Genomic DNA, 19208 nt, shown 5'->3' with positions numbered 1-19208 from the left:
ACAGCAGTGGAAAGTAGTGTGATCCAACTCAAGACAATTTAAAAAAAATCATGGATTGACTGCTGGTCAAATCTATAATTTAAAATCAACTGCTCAGCATATCCAGTGGGTTCTCCTAGTTGCGGAACACTCTCCTCGGGATACATTCATTTATTGTCATTTCCCCGGCCATGTTCCAGTTAGCTGTATACCGGGAGCCAGAGCACTGGACTTTAGTGGCAACCTTAAACGGTTAGCTAATAGGAGACATTCGAGGATAGTCAGCCATGTAGGGGCCAATGATATTTGTCTGAGGTAACTAAGGGTAATGTTAGAGAGGTGATTAACTGGCCCAGAATTTGTCAGATGCCATAATCTGCTCTGGTCCCTTCCCAGTGTGGTGCTGCACTGAAGCCTACAGCAGACTTTCAGCGTTAAACTGCTGGATGTCCAAGTGGATTTCGGAAAATCAAGAGGGCTTTATAAATAATTGGTTACATTTCGATGGCAAGCCTGATCTTATATGTAGGGATGGTGTACACCCCACACGAGAGGGTGCTGCAAGTTTTCTTTCTTGCAGTATAGCACATAGTCTTTTAGTTAGGCGGCAGAGTAGTGTAAACAGCGGCTGACAATCGAGAGCCGGGAACAGGCTGCAGACAGACAGGTTAAACCATTTGCAAAGGCTTCGCATAGGTTCAGCTGTATTGAGATTGTATCTCAATTGAATTATTTAATTAAATCTAAACATAGAAAAACTCAATCAGCCCATTTCAACAACCTAACCAATTAATTCATTTATTATCTGCAACCACTTATCCAGTTCAGGGTCGGGAAGGCGGGAATGCACCCTGGACACTTCTGTGTCGCCAATCCACATACCAATGTGCATTTTTGGACCGTGGGAGGAAACCAGAGCACCCGAAGGAAATCCACGCAGACACGGGGAGAACACACCAAACTCCTCACAGTCACCCAGAGCGGGAATCGAACCCACAACCTTCAGGTCCCTGGAGCTGTGTGACTGCGACACTACCTGCTGCGCCCTAATCTAAACAATAACCTAAGCAGCACCTAAGATGTACAGTTTGGGTTACTCAATATAGACTGGCAAGTCTTCGCTGAGGGGACAGACCTGCATGGACACACATCAAATGTGCTGGACTACTTCAACTTCTGTGCTGAGAGTGTGACTAAGTCCATAATTGTTAAAGTGCTGCTCAACCAGAAGCCTTGGTTCAATGGTGAACTGAAGGCCCTGCACAAAGCTCAGAACTCCACTTTCAGACATGGGGACCAGCAAGCCTACAAGAGAGCGAGGACTGACCTAAGGAGGAGCATCATAAAGGCCAAACACAGATACCAGCAGCGCATTCAAGAGCACTTTAACAGCAATAAATCCAGAGGCATGTCGCAGGGTATAAAGACTCTCACTGGCTACAAAGACAGCACCACACTCACTAACGCCACAAACAAAATCCATCCAGACACATTGAACCAGTTCTTGCTTGCTTTGACCAATGGAAGAGCAACCTGGAAGCCACCATTCAGCTTAGGCATGTAGCTGAGGACGCACCTATTCATCTGCACCAGAACCAGGTTAGATCCACCCTACGCAGGGTCAACACAAGGAAAGCTCCTGGGACAGATGGTGTCGCCCGTCATATTCTCAATGCCTGCACAGATCAGCTAGCAAGAGTGTTCACCGCCATTTTTAACCTCTCTTTGCAACAGTCTGCAGTTCCCACCAGCCTCAAGTCACCCACAATCATCCCAGTACCCAAGAAAAACACAGAGAGCGGCCTTTGAGAGACTCTTTATCCCTCACATTATACCTGCCCTCCCGGCTGACCTCGACCAACATCAGTTTGCTTACAGAATGAACAGGTCAACAGAGGGTGCTGTGATCACAGCTCTCCACACATCCCTTAATCACCTGGAACAGAAGAACACATATTTGATGTGAATTGAAAATGGAACTGAATTCACCTAGGATGCTTGCCACATATTCACAAACGGCAGAAACATGTGTATCAGCAGATGCCTTTTTCTATGGTTTAGGAGGTGTCTTGAGTCAGAGACAAACAGAAGGGATATGGAGGCCGGTCGTGTTACTTTGATAATGTGCATATGCCAGGCAAGAGCACCCTGCAGAGTAAGGTCTGTATTGGACTGAAAGAGAGAACCTGTCAATAGCAGGTGAGTTGCTACTGAGGGGGCAAAGAATTGTGGTTTCCCAGAGTATGAGAGAAGAAATTCTCTGCGATCTTCACAGTGGTCATCAAAGGATATTCAAGTGTAGAGCAAGGGCCTGCCAGTCTGTCTGTTGGCCAGGCTTGTCTCTTCACCTCAGCCAGCTGGTGGAGAAATGTATCATCAGTTCACAAAACTGAATGGAGCACAGAGAGCCATTGCTGTCCACCTTAGTCCAAGAAAGGCCTTGGCAAAGAGAGGGGACTGATTGATTTTTCTGAGAGAAACAAATGTACGTCTTGATAGTGGATTATTTTTCTCGTTACATTGAGGTAGCTCACCTGAATATCAGGCAGTTATTGCTGCTCTAAAGGAGGTGTTCAGTCATCATGGGATACCAGAGACTGAAGTCTCAGACAATGCGGCACAATACAGCTGTGACCGTTTCAGAGATTTTGTGGTAGAGTATGGCTCAGTAACCCAAGGTACACACAGGTGAATGGAGGAGCGGAGCAGGCTGTAGCTATGCTGAAAAGTCTGGAATGGCAGCAAAGGGAAGGTAAAAGCCTTGATGACGTATTGTGCGATGGAACTGGAGTGCGGATATTCTCCTGTGAAACTCCTCAACCTTACATCCATCCTGGACAAACATCAAAGGATTCAGGAAATGAGAGAAGAGAGCTAAAGAGAACCAGCGGCACAACTATAATTTGCACACAGCTCATCATTACAGACAGGGCAGAAAGTGTGGCTGACAAATGAGACGAAATCAGGGACTGTTGTCCAACGCGCAGCAATGTCTATGTCCTACATCACTGACACTGACCAGGGTCAAGTCAGGAGGAATCACACGTGTTTGCGTATTAGACCAGCCACAGACATCATCAAGTGTTGTTCAGAATGTAGTGTGAAAATATTATGGGAAAGACTTTCATGAGTGTTACAAGTTCAGAGTAAAGATAACTATAGGTGGATGTTCTCATGGGAGGGAAAAGGGGAGGTGTTGTGTAAAGAGGAATTAGGGGAGTTGTAGTCGTGTAGAGGCACAGACATATTAGTTGGTTGTACAGGTGCTTCAGAGACACAATAAAACGGTGTTCAGCAATGCTCATCTGACTCGCGTTCTTCTCTCTCTCTCTATAACGCCTCTCAACATAACACTCATGAACACGGAAATTGTGCATAGGTGCCATGAAGCTGTCTCTTAGGATCTTTATGGTTTTGATAACATTTCTATGAAGGCAGATTTATACCAATATCGTTCCCTTGCTGCAGATGTTTCAAGGCTGCAACTACCTTTTCTAACAACAGGCACAGACACCGGTGGCCGGACTTAAACCCACAACCTCCAGGTCCCTGGAGCTATGTGATTGTGACACTACCTGCTTCGCCTAATAAAGAACATGGAATAAAAAAATGGATTAATCAAATAAAGTTCCAATAATTTATTTAAATAAAATATATTAAGTAATAAAGTATAATTAATTTAAAAACTAAATTAATCAAATAACTTTCCAAACCCTTAGATTAAAAAATCAAAACTAATGAATTTCTTAAAAAAAGATACTATATAATAATATAACCAAGATTATTATATAAAATGGTCTCTTGTTATTTAATTTAAAATATAATAAATAAATAAATAAATAAAGCATTTTTAAAATCAAGTGGAGTTTCTATTATTTGCAAATTAAAGTCTGCGAACAGATGTGCCCTGTCACATGTCTGTCATTTTTTCTGTGATAATTAATTCATTCATTTATTGTCTATAGCCATTTATCCAGTTCAGGGTCATGGTGGGTCTGGAGCCTACCCTGAATCACGGGGAGCAAGGCAGGAACACACCCTGGAGGTGGCATCAGTCCTTTGCAGGGTGACACACTATCACACATTCACACAGACACTCACACCTATGGACATTTTTTAAGTAGCCAATCCACCAACATATGTGTGTTTTTTGGAATGTGTGAGGAAACCGGAGCACATGGAGGAAACACGCAGACACAGAGAGAACACACCAAACTCCTCACAGTCAGTCACCAGGGCTCGAACCCACAACCCCAGGACCCTGGAGCTACCCTAGACACTAACTACTGCGCCACCATGCTGCCCACCTGTGATAATACCACTTACAAAGTCTGTACTATTTGTTTACTTCTTTAATAAACTATTTAGATTCTTAAATTCTTGAGATGCTGCTACAATTTAAAATATAGGTGCTTATTGACATGTTAGTGATTGTACATTCAGCAAGATTACCGTACTCTTTCAGCATAGCATCGTGTAATGCACACTGGTACCGCCAGGGTGCCAAGTGAAACTACTGTTAGGGGGAACAGTCTCCGCTGTGCAAATACATTTTTTTAATGGGATGTGCGGTGCTGTCGTAGATTTTTGCTGCGAGGAGCTCAGTGACAAGCGCAACAGTAAAGCAAGTCTCACTCTGACACTCCCTCACTAAAGGGAGAGGCGCGTTTGCCACGTCTGGCGTGAAATTAATCCCCAACCCCCCATGCAGCTCCTCTGGGTGTGATATCCATGTCCTATTTGCTGCAGTGAGATTCTGTCTCAACAGTCAAATCAGAATTCCTGCCATTCCCTGTTTGCTCCAACAAAAGAAATTAATGATCTGCATATTCTCCACCAAAGTGTTTTCTTTCTAATTTGAGGTGTTTAATGGAAAGGGATGGTTCAAAATACTTTTGCTTTCTAAAAAAATACTGGTATACAAAATCTGAATTTCTAAATTGGATGTCAATGAGAAAGTATATAATTCACTGAAATTTACATTAAGGGTTTTGAAATAAGATGTCATCAGTTTTACTGAATGCCACTGAATGGCGATAAAGCTTCAGTCTACTTTGAAGGAAACATCTGAGTTCAGTTTACAGGAGGGATGTTTTTTGCAGTTGGTCTAACATATCTCCACTTCTAACGCATGGCAAAACAAAACATCACCAGTACCAATTAGGGGTGGGTGATATGACCCTGAAATGATATCATGATATTTCAGGGTATTTTGCCAATAAAGTTATTCTTGGAAATATGACAAAATACTGAAAAATACTTGTCCGTTTTTTAAATTGATACTATTGCAACAAAATCAATGTTATATGAACATGAATTAAATTAAATTAAATTAATATATATATATATAATATTTAAAACTTCTTCCATTTCTAACAAAATACCATGGTTTATTGTACATCTGATATTTTATAACAAAACCACCTCTACAAGCCACTCCACTCTTTTGAAGCAAATTCCTCCACCTCCATTCCTCAGAGACACTTTCCACTGTACTTCACTGTGGCTAAATTAATTAATTAATTCATTCATTCATTATCTGTAACCGCTTATCCAATTCAGGGTCACGGTGGGTCTAGAGCCTACCTGGAATCATTGGGCGCAAGGTGGGAATACACCCTGGAGGGGGCGTCAGCCCTTCACAGGGCAACATACACATATTCACTCACACCTATCAACACTTTTTTTTTTTTTTTTTTTTTTGAGTCGCCAATCCACCTACCAACATGTGTTTTTGGACCATGGGAGGAAACCAGAACACCTGGAGGAAACCCACATGGACACGGAGAACACACCAACTCCTCACAGACAGTCACCCGGAGTGGGACTCGAACCCACAACCTCCAGGCCCCTGGAGCTGTGTGACTGCGATACTACCTGCTGCGACTGTGGCTAAATGACTCATGTAAAGAACGTATGCCATATTATGGGTAATTGCATGACGTCATTATGTATGCATGAAGTCTGAATATCACTAATATGAAAATATTGATTTTTTTATATTGTTTTAAAACTTATATTATTATATATTAGACAATATTATTGCAAATGATACGATATGGCATGGCCCTAGTACACAGATTTTAGTAGTTTGATTTGCCAGTGTTTTAATTAATTAATGAATTAATTAATTTATGCACATTTTAAATGTTTGTTCATGTAAAGTTTTTTTGTGTATATGTGACAAAATTGCATTCTGTGATGTTCCTTCTCTAAGGTAAAATAAGACTTTTGAAGAAGTCATGTGCATGGAAAACAAGCAGTGGGAAGGCTAGTTGTCATTGGAATGTAAATTATGATTACATTCCATAGCATTCTGTGGGGTACTAATTCATGTTTGGCTTAAAAATAAGACCCCCCCCCCATGTATTTTGTTTTGTCTTGTATTTTCACTGTGCACTAGAAAGTATGGCATAATGCTTTGATGAGGAACAAATAACAGGAATGGGTTAATCACCAGGTGCTTAGTACAGCTCAGCTCAGGGGTCCTATGCAAGCTACTGCATTGCTAGAGTGCTGTGTATAGCCACGTTTTTAGAGCTAATGAAACATGTACTATGTTATGTTTTCAGGTGAGCAGAGTTGTATTATAGCAGTGAATGCAGGTTATAAATGATCGAGTCTTCGGAGTTGCGAATGTTAGATATACACTGTCTTTGTAAGTGAATGTGAATGTGCAACCGAAGGAACCAGTACCGCTTAACACAGCAGGGGAAGAGTTAACCACCTGTATCAGTGCCTCGAATGAGCAGCCATGATCTTTGAGAGACACAGTGTGTTGTGCTAATGAAATAAGTTAGAAAACTCTTTGTGATAGCGTTCTGTAATCGTCTATGAGTTATTCAATTGTGTTGAGTTATATTTTACGTCTGGCAGACACCGGAATAGCCTTAGTACAGCTCAGCTCATGGGTCCTATGCAAGCTACTGCATTGCTAGAGTGCTGTGTACAGCCACATTTTCAGAGCTGATGAAACATGTACTATGTTATGTTTTCAGTGAACCCGTGAAGAAGTAAATGTTTTAAACTTCACACACGTATGAAGACTCCTCATTTCCTTTCATGTGTGTAACAATTCCAACATCTCTCAGACAGCTGCCCTTCTAGTGGAACCCTCAAGGGCACATATTAGCTTTTATTTAAGTTGTGCCATATTTGGAGATATAATATTCTATATTGGGCAGCACGGTGGCCCAGCAGGAAGCACAAAGCTCCAGGGTCCTGGGATTGTGTGTTCTAGCCCTGCTCTGGATAATTGTCTGTGAGGAGTTTGGTGTGTTTTCTCTGTGTCCATGTGGGTTTTCCTCCGGGGGCTACGGTTTCCTTCCACGGTCCAAAATCACACGTTGGTAAGTGGATTGGTGACTCTAAAGTGTCCATAGGTGTGAGTATATATGTGTGTGTGTGTGTATGTCACCCTGCGAATGACTGGCGCCCCTTCCAGGGTGTGTTCCTGCCTTTCGCCCATTGATTCTGTGTAGGCTCCGGACCCACCGTGACCCTAAACTGATAAGGGTTACATACAATGAATGAATGAATTACTGAAAAACTTTGCCCAAGGTGTGTTCCACAAAGCCAGAATGTTCATGCTTTACCTGCGTATGTGAGGACCTTTGAATATGCTAATTGTACCCTCCACAATCTCCACATACAGCCTCTTTGCACACCCCACACCATATTGAAAGGATTTGCTACTTGGATCTTGACTAATGACAAATGACAAAAGGGCTTGTTAACTCACAGTATACATCCACTCGGATAGATTTGATGGCAGGAGAGCCGAGACCATTCTCTGCCTTGCAGTAGTAGCGGCCGCCCTGGTGCCTCAGGATGCGAGATATGCGTAACGTCTCATTAAACACGCTTGAATCCTGGAAGCGGTCAGAGGCACTGCCTGCTGTCTTGGTCCATCGAATCTGAAAAAGAAAAAGGACAGGAGGGCCCATAAAAAGGCTTTATGTCAACAGGATGGTCAGCATGTCAGATCCAACAGAAGTGAAATATCAGTTGGGTGTACATAATGATATATAACTGAATTGGTTCCATAATTTAGTCCCAGACAGACACATATTTAACACAAAACTATTGTTTGGATCCCAACACTGGAAAATGTTTTGATAAAGAAATGAGAATATCATGACTATGGAGAGGAATTAGTGCCAAATTAAAAAGCAATCACTGCAATAGGACAATGTGAAATGCAATCCACACACGTCATTGTTTTTCAAAACTAATATGAAAAATACATGCTAAAATTAAAAGCAAAACCGCTATTACATTGTTTTCACGTGTTTGACCTCTTTACCGAAAAACAATACACGAGGATTTGCATTTTAAAAATTACACGCTGAATTAGTGTCATAATTGAATACAATCACCTCGAAATGTAATCAATACGCAACTGTATTGTTTTACATCGTAAGGTACTTCAAAAATAAACGTCTCATTGAAATGCAATACACCTGAGATTACTTTTAAACACAGACGTGCGGAAAACGTGCCATAATGAAAAACAAATATTCATTACTCTGATATAATATTGCTCTGTCTCTTACCAGAAAAAAAGCAATACGAGTCGATTTCCATTTAAAGAATTAAATGCAAACCACCGCAAAACACAATCAGCTCAACTGTATTGTATTGTGGCGCTGTGAATATACCAACGCAAAATGCAAAGCAGGGATTTCATTTCAGCTGAGAGCAGTGATGTATTCATGCCAAAATTGAAAATAAATCACTATTCAATCACAGTCCTCTACCAAATTTGGGGCATGGTTCTTCAAGTGTTCTTTAATAAACACTGTGGTTCATGGCTGCTGGGTCTGTTCGGGCCAGTCAGCCAAAGCTAATTCCCCGCGTGCGAGTTCACGTTCGCGGACACACTTATTTCTGACTGTTCCGCACAAACACACATTCCCGCGCATCGCATTGAAACTTGTAACGAATTGTTTGTTTGAGAAACGCCGCTCTTCCTCAGCCGGAAGGAGGGGCGGATACTCCAAAACTTCTAAACAGAGAACGCTCTCTCTCATTGGCTGTCACTTTTATTAAGCCAATGAGCAGCCAGAGTTGGCCGTGCTTCATTCACTGCAGCAGCCAATGGAGTCTTAGTCCCCCCTACAGGGATTTGTTTTGCGGCGGCGCTGAGAGCAACAAGTCTTGCTCAACAAGACTTACAGCTGATTTTAAACAGAAGTAATGTTAGTGCCATGTCCTGGAGAAACTACATTTAATTCTGTGATGACAACAAAGCTGACTGACTTTAAAAATCAAATAAATGTTATATATATATATTTTATACATACATATGTATGTATGTGTGTGTGTTATTAGATACACCCCTGGCATCCATGAACCACAGTCTAGAACCCTTGAAGAGCTACGTTCCAAATTTGGGGCAGTACCCGTAATGATTCGTATGCGTAAGTCTTTACAATCGTATATTTTTGAAGCCGTATTCGTACAAAACCTTCGTGTACAAATTATGTATTTATGTACGAATGTAGATGTGCATGCACACGTTTATTTTTTAATATAATCTTACTCCATATGCTCTCAGCTGAAATGCATTCCCTGCTTTGGCACGTTCACAGTGCCACACAGTGGAATAAAATACAGTTAAGCTAATTGCATTTTTCGGTCATTTGTGTTCAATTCTGATATGAATTCAGCATTTTATTCTTTAAATGGAAATCGACACGTAATGTTTTGTTTTCTGGTAAGAGACAGAGCGATATTATATCATATATTATATTATATTAAACACGTCTGTGTTTAAAAGTAATATCACGTGTATTCCATTTTAGTGAGAGGTTTATTTTTGAAGTACCTCATGATGTAAAACAATATAGTTGTTCTGACACTAATTCTACATGCAATTTTTAAAATTTCAGTAAAGAGGTCAAGGAATGTGAAAACAATGTAATAGCCGTTTTGCTTTTAATGTTGGCACACATTTTTCATATTAGTTTTGAAAAACAATGACGTGTGGATTGCATTTCACATTGTCCTATTGCAGTAATTGCTTTTTAATTTGGCACTAATTCCTCTCCATAGTCATGACAAGAATAATCTAATAAACATAATATGCATTAATTTGCTGCATGGTAATAAAACAGAAAGAAACAGATCCACGTTAGATTTTGAATAAACCGACTGTGAGCAGTGCCAAATCCAGAAGCCATCCCGGGTAATATGTATTATTATTATTATTATTATTATTATAACAATATTCATTCATTCACGTGGTGGGTCTGGAGCCTACCCAGAATCATTTGGCAGACACAGTACTGTGCTGGTCTGACACACACAAATCCACTCACACCTATGGACACATTTGAGTAGCATGTCCACCTACCAACATGTATTTTTGGACAATGGGAGGAAACCAGGACACCTGGAGGAAACCCACATGGACACAGGGGAACTCACCAAACTCCTCACAGTTACCTGGAGCAGGATTCAAACTCACAACTGCAGGACCCTGGAGTTGTGTGACGTTATAACAATATTGTCTCATATCAAGATAAATAAATCCACCTTCAAACTCTTTCTGTCTGCACACTTATCTGAGCATCAGCATGGACTTTAATTGGCAAGTATATGTTAAACTATATATTATGAATTTTTCTAATAGTATAATAATATGCATTTTAATTGCTGCAAATGTAGCAAAGCTAATATGTTTAGAACATTTAACTGATTAAAAACAAAAAAAAATCAAATATAGTCAGTGCCAATTGAAATTATGCACAAAAGACTGTTTTGCTGCAACCTGGATATATTTTAGGTTTAAACCCAAAAAAATTAATAGATCCAGATGATCATCCCCTGACTCCTAGGGTTTGCTTACACCTGGGATTAACATGAGTTTTAAATAGATTTTATTTACACTTGTCAATAAAATGCAGCCCCAGCCTGACCAGATGATATCTGATTTTACTTTCTCTAACCAGCTGTAAATATTTCTCACATGCTACTACGGATGTGTAATACATTTTTAAATCTTGGGAATAAAGTTTAAAACAGCCACTGAATTGTCTGCAATGGAGGAAAAATGTTTAATATTGAATTATGAATTGCAACAACTTTACAAGTTCTTAAAAGTCCATGTAGATTAACTCATGACGAAAATGAAATCTAGGAGCGTAACAGTGTTTTACTGATTCTTTCAAATACTTTTAGTTCTCATTTAGAAACTTGTCTACAGGAGCCTTTATGCCACTTAAATTTAAGTCAAGTCAAGACATTTATTTTCAACCTCATGGTGTCACAAAGCAGCTTTACAGATGTTGAAAATAAAATTAAAACTAATATCCCCAGAACTGTGAGATGTTAGCATATACTGAGACCAGGACAGTATTTAGTATGCACTTCTAGACTATTTTTCTTATAAACTATTGTTTTCAATGTTGCTGTAATTATGTTTCCAATCTTTTTCTGCAGTGTCCTCTTTTTGAAGATAAGTTTTTCCCCTGTGTTATTGTCCATGTGTAATTTTAATGAAAAAACACTTCTTATAAAATTCTGAGGATGTTTCCTCACATTTGCTAGCTCTTCAGTCAGCTTGTATGTTTCTAATGTTTTTAAAAATCCAAAGTTTCTCGTTCTCTCTCCCTACTCACAGTACAGAGAAGCCATCTGTGTTTAAGACAACAAATAGACCCCCAAACTTTAAAAAAACATAACCTGAAATGAGGATATTGCACTGTTCCTGCTCTATAGGTGGGTAGTGACTTATTTTTGCTGTTTTGGATCGTTTAAACGAACAATAAAAATAAAACAAAAGTGTAGTCTTGAACTTGTGTTCTCTGGAGAAGGAATAAAAGTGGAAATCTTGTCATGAGCTCCCTTTTAACAACACTGACATTGGAAATGCTAATGTGTGTCCAATATTGAAAATAAAAATGAGAGGCTGTGTTGTCAGTGGCATGGACAGCGGTACTGTTGTTGCATATTCTGAAGCCTTTTTTTTATGTTGTTTTGTCTGAGGGTGTTTGGGCTGAGGCCGCTTTGTCTGATGTCTATTTTTCTGAGGGAGTTTGGGCTGAGGCCGTTTTTTTTTTTTTCTGGGGGAGTTTGGTCTGTAGCATTTTTTCTGAAGGAGTTTGGTCTGTAGCTTTTTTTTCTGAGGGAGTTTGGTGTGAGGCTTTTTTCACCAAGGTAGATTGGTCTGATGCCATTTGGTCGGAAGCCTTTTTTCTATTGGAGTTTGGTCTGAGGTCATTTGCTCTGAAGCCTGAGGTTTAATTACACAAGTTCTGAGACATGACAATAGTTTTCCCGAGACTTGAAGTCGTTTCGTACGAGGAATGATGCCATTCTGTTCAATGCCTGAGTACTGATGCTGAGGGAGATATTGGAGATTGGAGATATTGAAGAAGAAGAGCAAGTGAGTAGTAATCCACAGGAAATACTTTAAAGAACGTGTCAGATGAGAAAACAATAGGGACACTTGAAGACTCAAGTATAATAAAAGGGGCTTTAATAAGAAAGGGTAAAACAAAAACAGAAAAATAGTCCAAGGACAAAAGCTAAAAAACAACCATTTCAAAAGGGGCAAGGCTACAAAAATAGTCAAAAATAGCAATGTCAAAAATAGTGAAAAGATCTCATCCATTCATTTACTGCTGGAACTTCAGAGAGGGTAGCAGCCCAAGGGGCTAGCAGAGGTTGACAGAGTACAAAACACTGAAAAGGAGTCAAACATGTCACTGAACAAATAAGGGAGGTCTGGGCTAAGAACTTTATCCAGTCCTCTTGATTATCATATACATCCATTAAACATGAATTGAAAAAGATTCCATTCTGTTTAGAATAAGCCCATTTACATAATAAATCAAAGTACTGGGAGTATAAAGTTCAATTATTAGTATTTTTTATTGTTTATATATATATGAAAGTAACATACGCTGACAGCATCTAAACATAACTTGGTGAACCCAAGGCTGTTCATCTGAAAGGAATACTTTAATTTAGTTAACACAACAATAGAAAGGATATTAATCTAGTGTCTAAAGTGAGCTGTCTAAACATCACTCTTGATTATACATTCTAACTCAGGAGGAGATTAAATTTGCAGTTTAGGTGGAGGTTTCTCTCCCAAGCCAAGCATCACACTATGAATGAACTTGAAAATATTTTCCGTGCCTTTAGGGTAATCTAAGTGCAAAGCACATGCCAGCCCTAACAAGAGGCACATGGCTTGAGGTATGTTCTGTAGAATGTCCATTACAAGACCTCCCTCAACAATGTTGGCAGTAGACAGTGGGTCAAGGTGGAGATGATTTAGAGAGAGACATCTTCACTGAAGACAGTCAGCACCCCAACAGACTCTTGTGCCAAGGCCTCACTGTCAGAATCCTGTATTTAAAAAAAAAAAAAACACAGGGAAATGTTGATAGGCATGGCCGTTTGTCGCTATATCATCTGTTCTGCCTACACTGCCTTCCAGCCTTTCACACAAAGGTGTCACTTCTCAGACAACTGTATTTAGCAGTTGACAACATTGGAAGCCCTTAAACAATTTAGCTCATGGCATTACATACAAAACGCAATGTGAATAAACAAGATGAAAAAGAAAAATATTACACTTAACTAAAATATACACTTAACTTGCCTGCTCAATACTAGATTTAGAGTGCATTAGATTTTTAAACAAGTCCTAAAAGTAGATAAAGAGAATACTCAATACTATTGTAAGTGTGTGAATGGCAAATGCATGTGAATAATTGTTTTCAGGGCTATGACACCCTTGTGAAAATATGATGTTTTAAGTCATATTTATGCAGAAATATTTAAAAAACTTAAAAAGTTCACAATTCTTCAAGCACCATTGTAGGCTACTGGCAGCTTACCTTTAGTATGACGGCCAACTTTAGGCCAGCTTCAGGGAATAGCTCACCAACAGTTGCGCATCCACTTCTGAGAAGGACAAAAATGTGTGTAATTAGTCACACATTGATTTGTGCATGTTGTAATGTGTGAATGAGGTTAAATGTGACATTCAAAATTTTAATAAAACATTTTTTTTTATAAAAATACAGATGTTTCCTCACTATTTGCTGCTCTCCAGTCTGTTTGCACTAGAAATAGGTCTAAAGTGTCTACAAATCCCCAGTGTCTGTAAAAGAGTAAACCGGATTAGTAATTTGAGTAAACCGAAAGTGCTACAGAACTTCTCAAGTTACAAATGAGTTTGTAATTATTCAAATAGTGAATTAAAAACTTACAAACAAGTTCATCTTCAGCCACATTCAAACAACATCGTTTTCTGTCTCAAACTTACCGTTCCACTTTAAAAGTTGTGGAGAATCAGAATGTAAACAAACCAGAGAGAACTGCAGCTGCATTCCAAATCCTAGGCTGCAGCTGAGGTAGGAAGTGTCCTCGGTAAGACGGTCCTATGAAGACTCCTTAGTAACCTAGGTCACACAAATGGAATAGTCAAAAGAATGCCATGTTGTGACTTCATAATTAAATTGATAAATTCATATATTGAAATTTCTTGCTTGCTTGATAACTTACCTTATATTGTATTTCAAAATACAAAATGAGATGCCACCAAAATTATCCACACGCCCATCGAACAAGTCTTGAGCGGGAGATTGAATGCTGATTCCTGCTCATGCTCACATCACAGTCTTTATTACTACTTGATTGTTTTAAAAAGTCTGCACTCAAAACAATAAGTACATAGTTATTTTTCACTTTGCAATTAACTGTGATGCAAAAAAAAGTAAAAATGTTTAAAAAAACATTAGAGTGAAGGCTATAGGACAAAGAGGCTATGTGAACATTAGTAATCTCATTAAGAGTGTGATAATCTATACATGGTCTATACATCTTTCTTCTTAAGAAAAAACCTTATACTGCAGGAGAGGTAGGAGGTTAAATGAATCCCTGCTCTAGAGCTTCCTGAACATTCTCCTCCATGATACTCTCCTCTTGTAAGAAGATTTATGAAGTACAGCTCCTTCAATTAGCTCTATAACACAATAATATTCATGATGCGGTGGGTAATTTAGTAGAACTTTACTAAATACCTTGGAGAGATCATTATATTCACGGGGAATCACAATGGACTCAGACTGGGAACTTTCTATAGTATTGGATCTAATGGACAGGGTGAGTCCCTCAAGGCAGTTACTTCTACAAAACGCAGACCATTGAATGATGGTACGTTCTGATCATGCAATGTTAGGGTTGTATCTTTCAAGCCAAGGTAATCCTATAATTATAGGAAAATATGAAGTGCTGAGGACCAGAAAGTTTAAATGTTCAAATTGACAGGGTCAGTGATCTTAGAAACAGGTCCTGTGTCCACAGGCTCACCATCTAACACACAGAGTGGCACTGGGAGATCCTTGGGAAATGTTGAGCTCAGCTGCCAGAGTCAATTAGACAATTAGTCAATTAGAGCTGAAATGAGGGTCTAACCCCTTAATAGGCACACTCACTATGTTAGCGTGTGGAAAGTATTTTCAGAGCGATGCTCGGTTTGATGTACAGTTGGATAAAGATCCCAAATGTTTGGTAACCCCCTTGAGGCGGGACCTACAGAACTCTTGAGAAAGGCCAGCGCAGCCAGTGTTCAGTCATAGTCAGAGTCAAGTTGCAGTACCAAGTCGAGTGAGAGAGATGAATCAGCAATAGCAACAGTCTAGACTCAACAAAAGGAGAATCGACTCGAAGATCTACAACTGCAATCCCCTCCTCTCAGAAAATCTCAACTCCACCAAGAAAATCTCCAAAAAGAAATGCTTTCATTTTAAGTATTGTGCCTTCTTCAGAAAGAGAAAGAAAGGGTATTTTTGTTTATCGTAATTTGTGTTATTTTATTTTTATTCATTTCTTTATTGCTCCACAAAGCTTCCATGCTAGAACTGATCAACGGCTTGTAAACTTGATTTTGGCCAAGCAAGTAGACTGCCATAGATCAGTCCAATGATTAGAAATCCAACAGATGCTTGGCATTTCATCCAGGAGGCACGCATCCAGTAGCTGGAACTGCCACAGTAAGTGTCAACAAACACAGCCAGCCCAAGATGAGAAATCCTGGTGTCTGCCAGGCTTGAGAAATCAATTCTTCACCACCAGAACCAACTATGCTCGCAGAGCCCAGCAGACCCACTTTAGGAGCCACCGCACCCCCCAACATCAGCGAGAAGGCAGGCTGCCATGAAAAAACACCATTTTGTACAGTAAGGCTCTCTCTCAGACATGCTTTCAGGGTGAATGCCAATTTAAGTTATTTCATCATTACACACCTCTTTTAGTTACTACTTATATCTCTTAAATCTCACTTCTTACACTCCACATATATTAATTCCCTCTTATCGCACATTATTAAAGATCATATAAGGTTTTGGTTTGCCAATTAGCCCAGTCTATGAAACTTTAGTTTAGTTAAGTTTAATTAGTTTACTGTTGTGCTGTTATTGTCATCCAAATAAATAACTATTCTATACTAGTGTGTTCTGTTTATGTGTGGAATTTGCTCATTTAAATTGTGTAACTCCAGGTCCACAAACTCTTTTAATTTATAGAAATTGCATATTTTTACTTAAATTATTATTATTGTTACACTTATATAGCGCCTTTCTAGACACCCAAGGACGCTTTACAATCTACACTGCTCAGAACGCTCAATTCACACACACACAGGCGAGAAGCGGCAGCCAAACGCGCACAGCGTACTCTCAACCAGAAACGACCGTCCACCTGGAGGACTGCATCGGGCACTAGGGTTTAACCCAGGACAGAGCGCCAATCCATATCTGGGCTCACACATACAGACATTCATTCACACACCAGGACAGTTATTAGAGAAGCCAATTCACCTACCCTCCATGTTTTTGGACTGTGGGAGGAAACCGGAGCCCCCGGAGGAAACCCACGCAGACACGGGGAGAACATGGAAACTCCACCCAGATGGAACTTGAACCCAAGATCCCAGCGCTGGGAGGCGAACGTGCTAACCACCAAGCCACCGTGCCACCCAAATAAATAAATTTATGTGCATTACCCGACCAGCGGATTGATTAATAATTAGCAAATAATTATTTACTAATTAAATAACTAACTCCACTACAATTTCCTTGAGTTTTTCTTTCACGAGGGTGTGACAAAAACAGTGTCGGGATTCTCCCCCAATCAGCTGTAGCCCAATCCAGAGCATTTTGAGTACCACATTAGTACTGAATTACTAAAATATACAGAGCACTGCCACAAAAAACCCTTGCATACATGAGGGGAGCCATTAAATTTGTCAGGCTTATTAACAGGGAAACCCTCAGATGGCATTAGAAACACTAGCAGCTACAGGATTAATGGTTTGAGTGCTAACTTGGCATTGACTTGTGAGCTTATGAATACCAGCCAATATCTGAGCCATTTATAATTGCTGCTCATTTTGTTGCTGTCTGATTGACTGGGTGACTTGAGTTTGCACCTGATGATGTCAACTTGAGTGACCCGACAGCCAACTATCTTAGGTGCCCCTTGGACCACCATGGAGGTGAAGTATTCTGTCAGACATGAACAGAATAGGAACACCTGCAGACTAAAGTACAGTAAAAGAGGCTTTAATAAGATAAGATAAAAATATAGCCACAAGCAGCAATTCTCAAGGTCCAACAAATAATCTGCCCAAAGACACCCAATGTGTCAGCATTCAACCTGTCCTGAGACAGAAGCCACATTGGAGCAGTTTTGTAGTGTTTTAAATGTGGTCCTTGGTGTTCTGGTGTCTCTGAAGATATGGAGTGTGAGAGGGAGGGGAAGTTCTATTTGAGTGGGGGATATTCTAGTCTGCAGAAATGTGGTGGGGGGCTGGGTCACAGAGGCAGCACAAAGCACAGGAGTTTAAGTGTACTATACACACACATCTGATTATGAACTTGTCCCTGGATTCTTACCTAGAGGTCAGGACCACCACAGAGCAGATATGATTTGGGGGTGGATTATCCTCAGCACTACAGTGACACTGACATTGTGTTAGTGGGTCAGTGTGTGTTGTGCTGATACAAATTGATCAGCCTACAGTGCTGCTGGAGTTTTTAAACTCTGTGTCCACTCTGAGAGATTGATCCTAATATATCCTTCTAGATATAAAGTCAGAGACAGTAGCTCATCTGTCACTGCAAAGTTTCTGTTGGTTGTCCTCTAGTCCTTCATCAGTGGACACAGGACACTCTTGGCAGGTTGGGTTTGGTTGGTGAACTATTCACGGACCAGCCATGACACTGAGGGGGTTTAAAAATTCCAAAACCCAAATTATACCTACTCTACTTGATGGGGGTACATTTTGGGTCCTGAACATTGAAGAACAGGGGGAAAGGGAGCAATCAAAGTATACAAAGCAAGAGGTGGATACTAGTCTTTAATTGTAACTGTAGTGCTCTAACTCCTAAAGAAAAGAAGAAATAACACAAACAATAGGGCTCCAGCACCTTTGGTGCTTGGCCTGCTAAGAAGGAGAAAAGCAATGGCACAAAAGGGCAAGGCCAAAAAAGGGAAAAACATACCAGAATAGCATACACAGAATTATTTGGGACAAAGCAACACTTTACAAAGAGTCCTTGTGAACAAAGGGCTTAATGAGAAACAGGTGTTATGAATCAGTAGTCCGGTGAGGAGGACCAGTGCACCAGTCATGTGATCAGTGTCAGTTGTGATGTAATGAGTAGAAGCATTCTGGGAATTGTAGTCAACCCTTCCAGCTTGAGCTCAAGATCTGGTCAGAGTTCTGACAAAAAGAAAATCTCTCTGGGCAGTCTCCTTGGAAGAATTTAAATATTCCCTAAAATCCTGACAAGCGAGAAAATGCAGAACTCACCATATATCAGTTAAAAATGCAATTGATGGAGAGAGGGGCCCACTTACATGGTGTAAGAGCAACAAGAGTCAATATGTCCAAGTAACCTGAAGGATCCTGTGTATATGGGTAGAGCGCACTGAATTATAGCAATTATTGAGCACAGCAGGACATTTTATCGCTGTCTCAAAATAATGTAAAACTGTAAAAAGTCAAAATACTTGTCTTTCAAGAAACCTGCATAGCATTAACTACAAGCTAAAGTAAAATAACTTATTAAAAAACATTTCTTTAATTTTGTCCCATCCAAGTCCAAATGTAATGTATTTGTTTTTTGCAATTGATTATTATTACAAAAGTGGCTGCTCACATAATTTCTAATGTAGTACTTACACTCATTCATAGATTAAGA

General features: G+C 39.9%; 1 protein-coding gene across 2 annotated transcripts in view; it reads right to left on the bottom strand.

The window, feature by feature from the left end:
- Window positions 1–19208, bottom strand: part of mdga2a (MAM domain containing glycosylphosphatidylinositol anchor 2a) — a 177812-nt gene that overhangs the window by 89169 nt on the left and 69435 nt on the right. The window contains exon 3 of one of the 2 annotated variants that reach the window (XM_066673053.1): window positions 7721–7895. The exons of the other annotated variant lie outside the window; for it this stretch is intronic. Coding sequence (XP_066529150.1) covers window positions 7721–7895 — 175 coding nt within the window. The remainder of the gene's footprint in view (window positions 1–7720; window positions 7896–19208) is intronic. 2 annotated transcript variants of the gene reach the window in all.

This window comes from Hoplias malabaricus, chromosome 1, assembly GCF_029633855.1.
Source record: "Hoplias malabaricus isolate fHopMal1 chromosome 1, fHopMal1.hap1, whole genome shotgun sequence".
In the NCBI taxonomy this organism is placed as follows: Eukaryota; Metazoa; Chordata; class Actinopteri; order Characiformes; family Erythrinidae; genus Hoplias; species Hoplias malabaricus.
The sequence above is the reverse complement of the archived record's forward strand: the minus strand, read 5'-3'. Positions and strand labels throughout refer to the sequence as shown.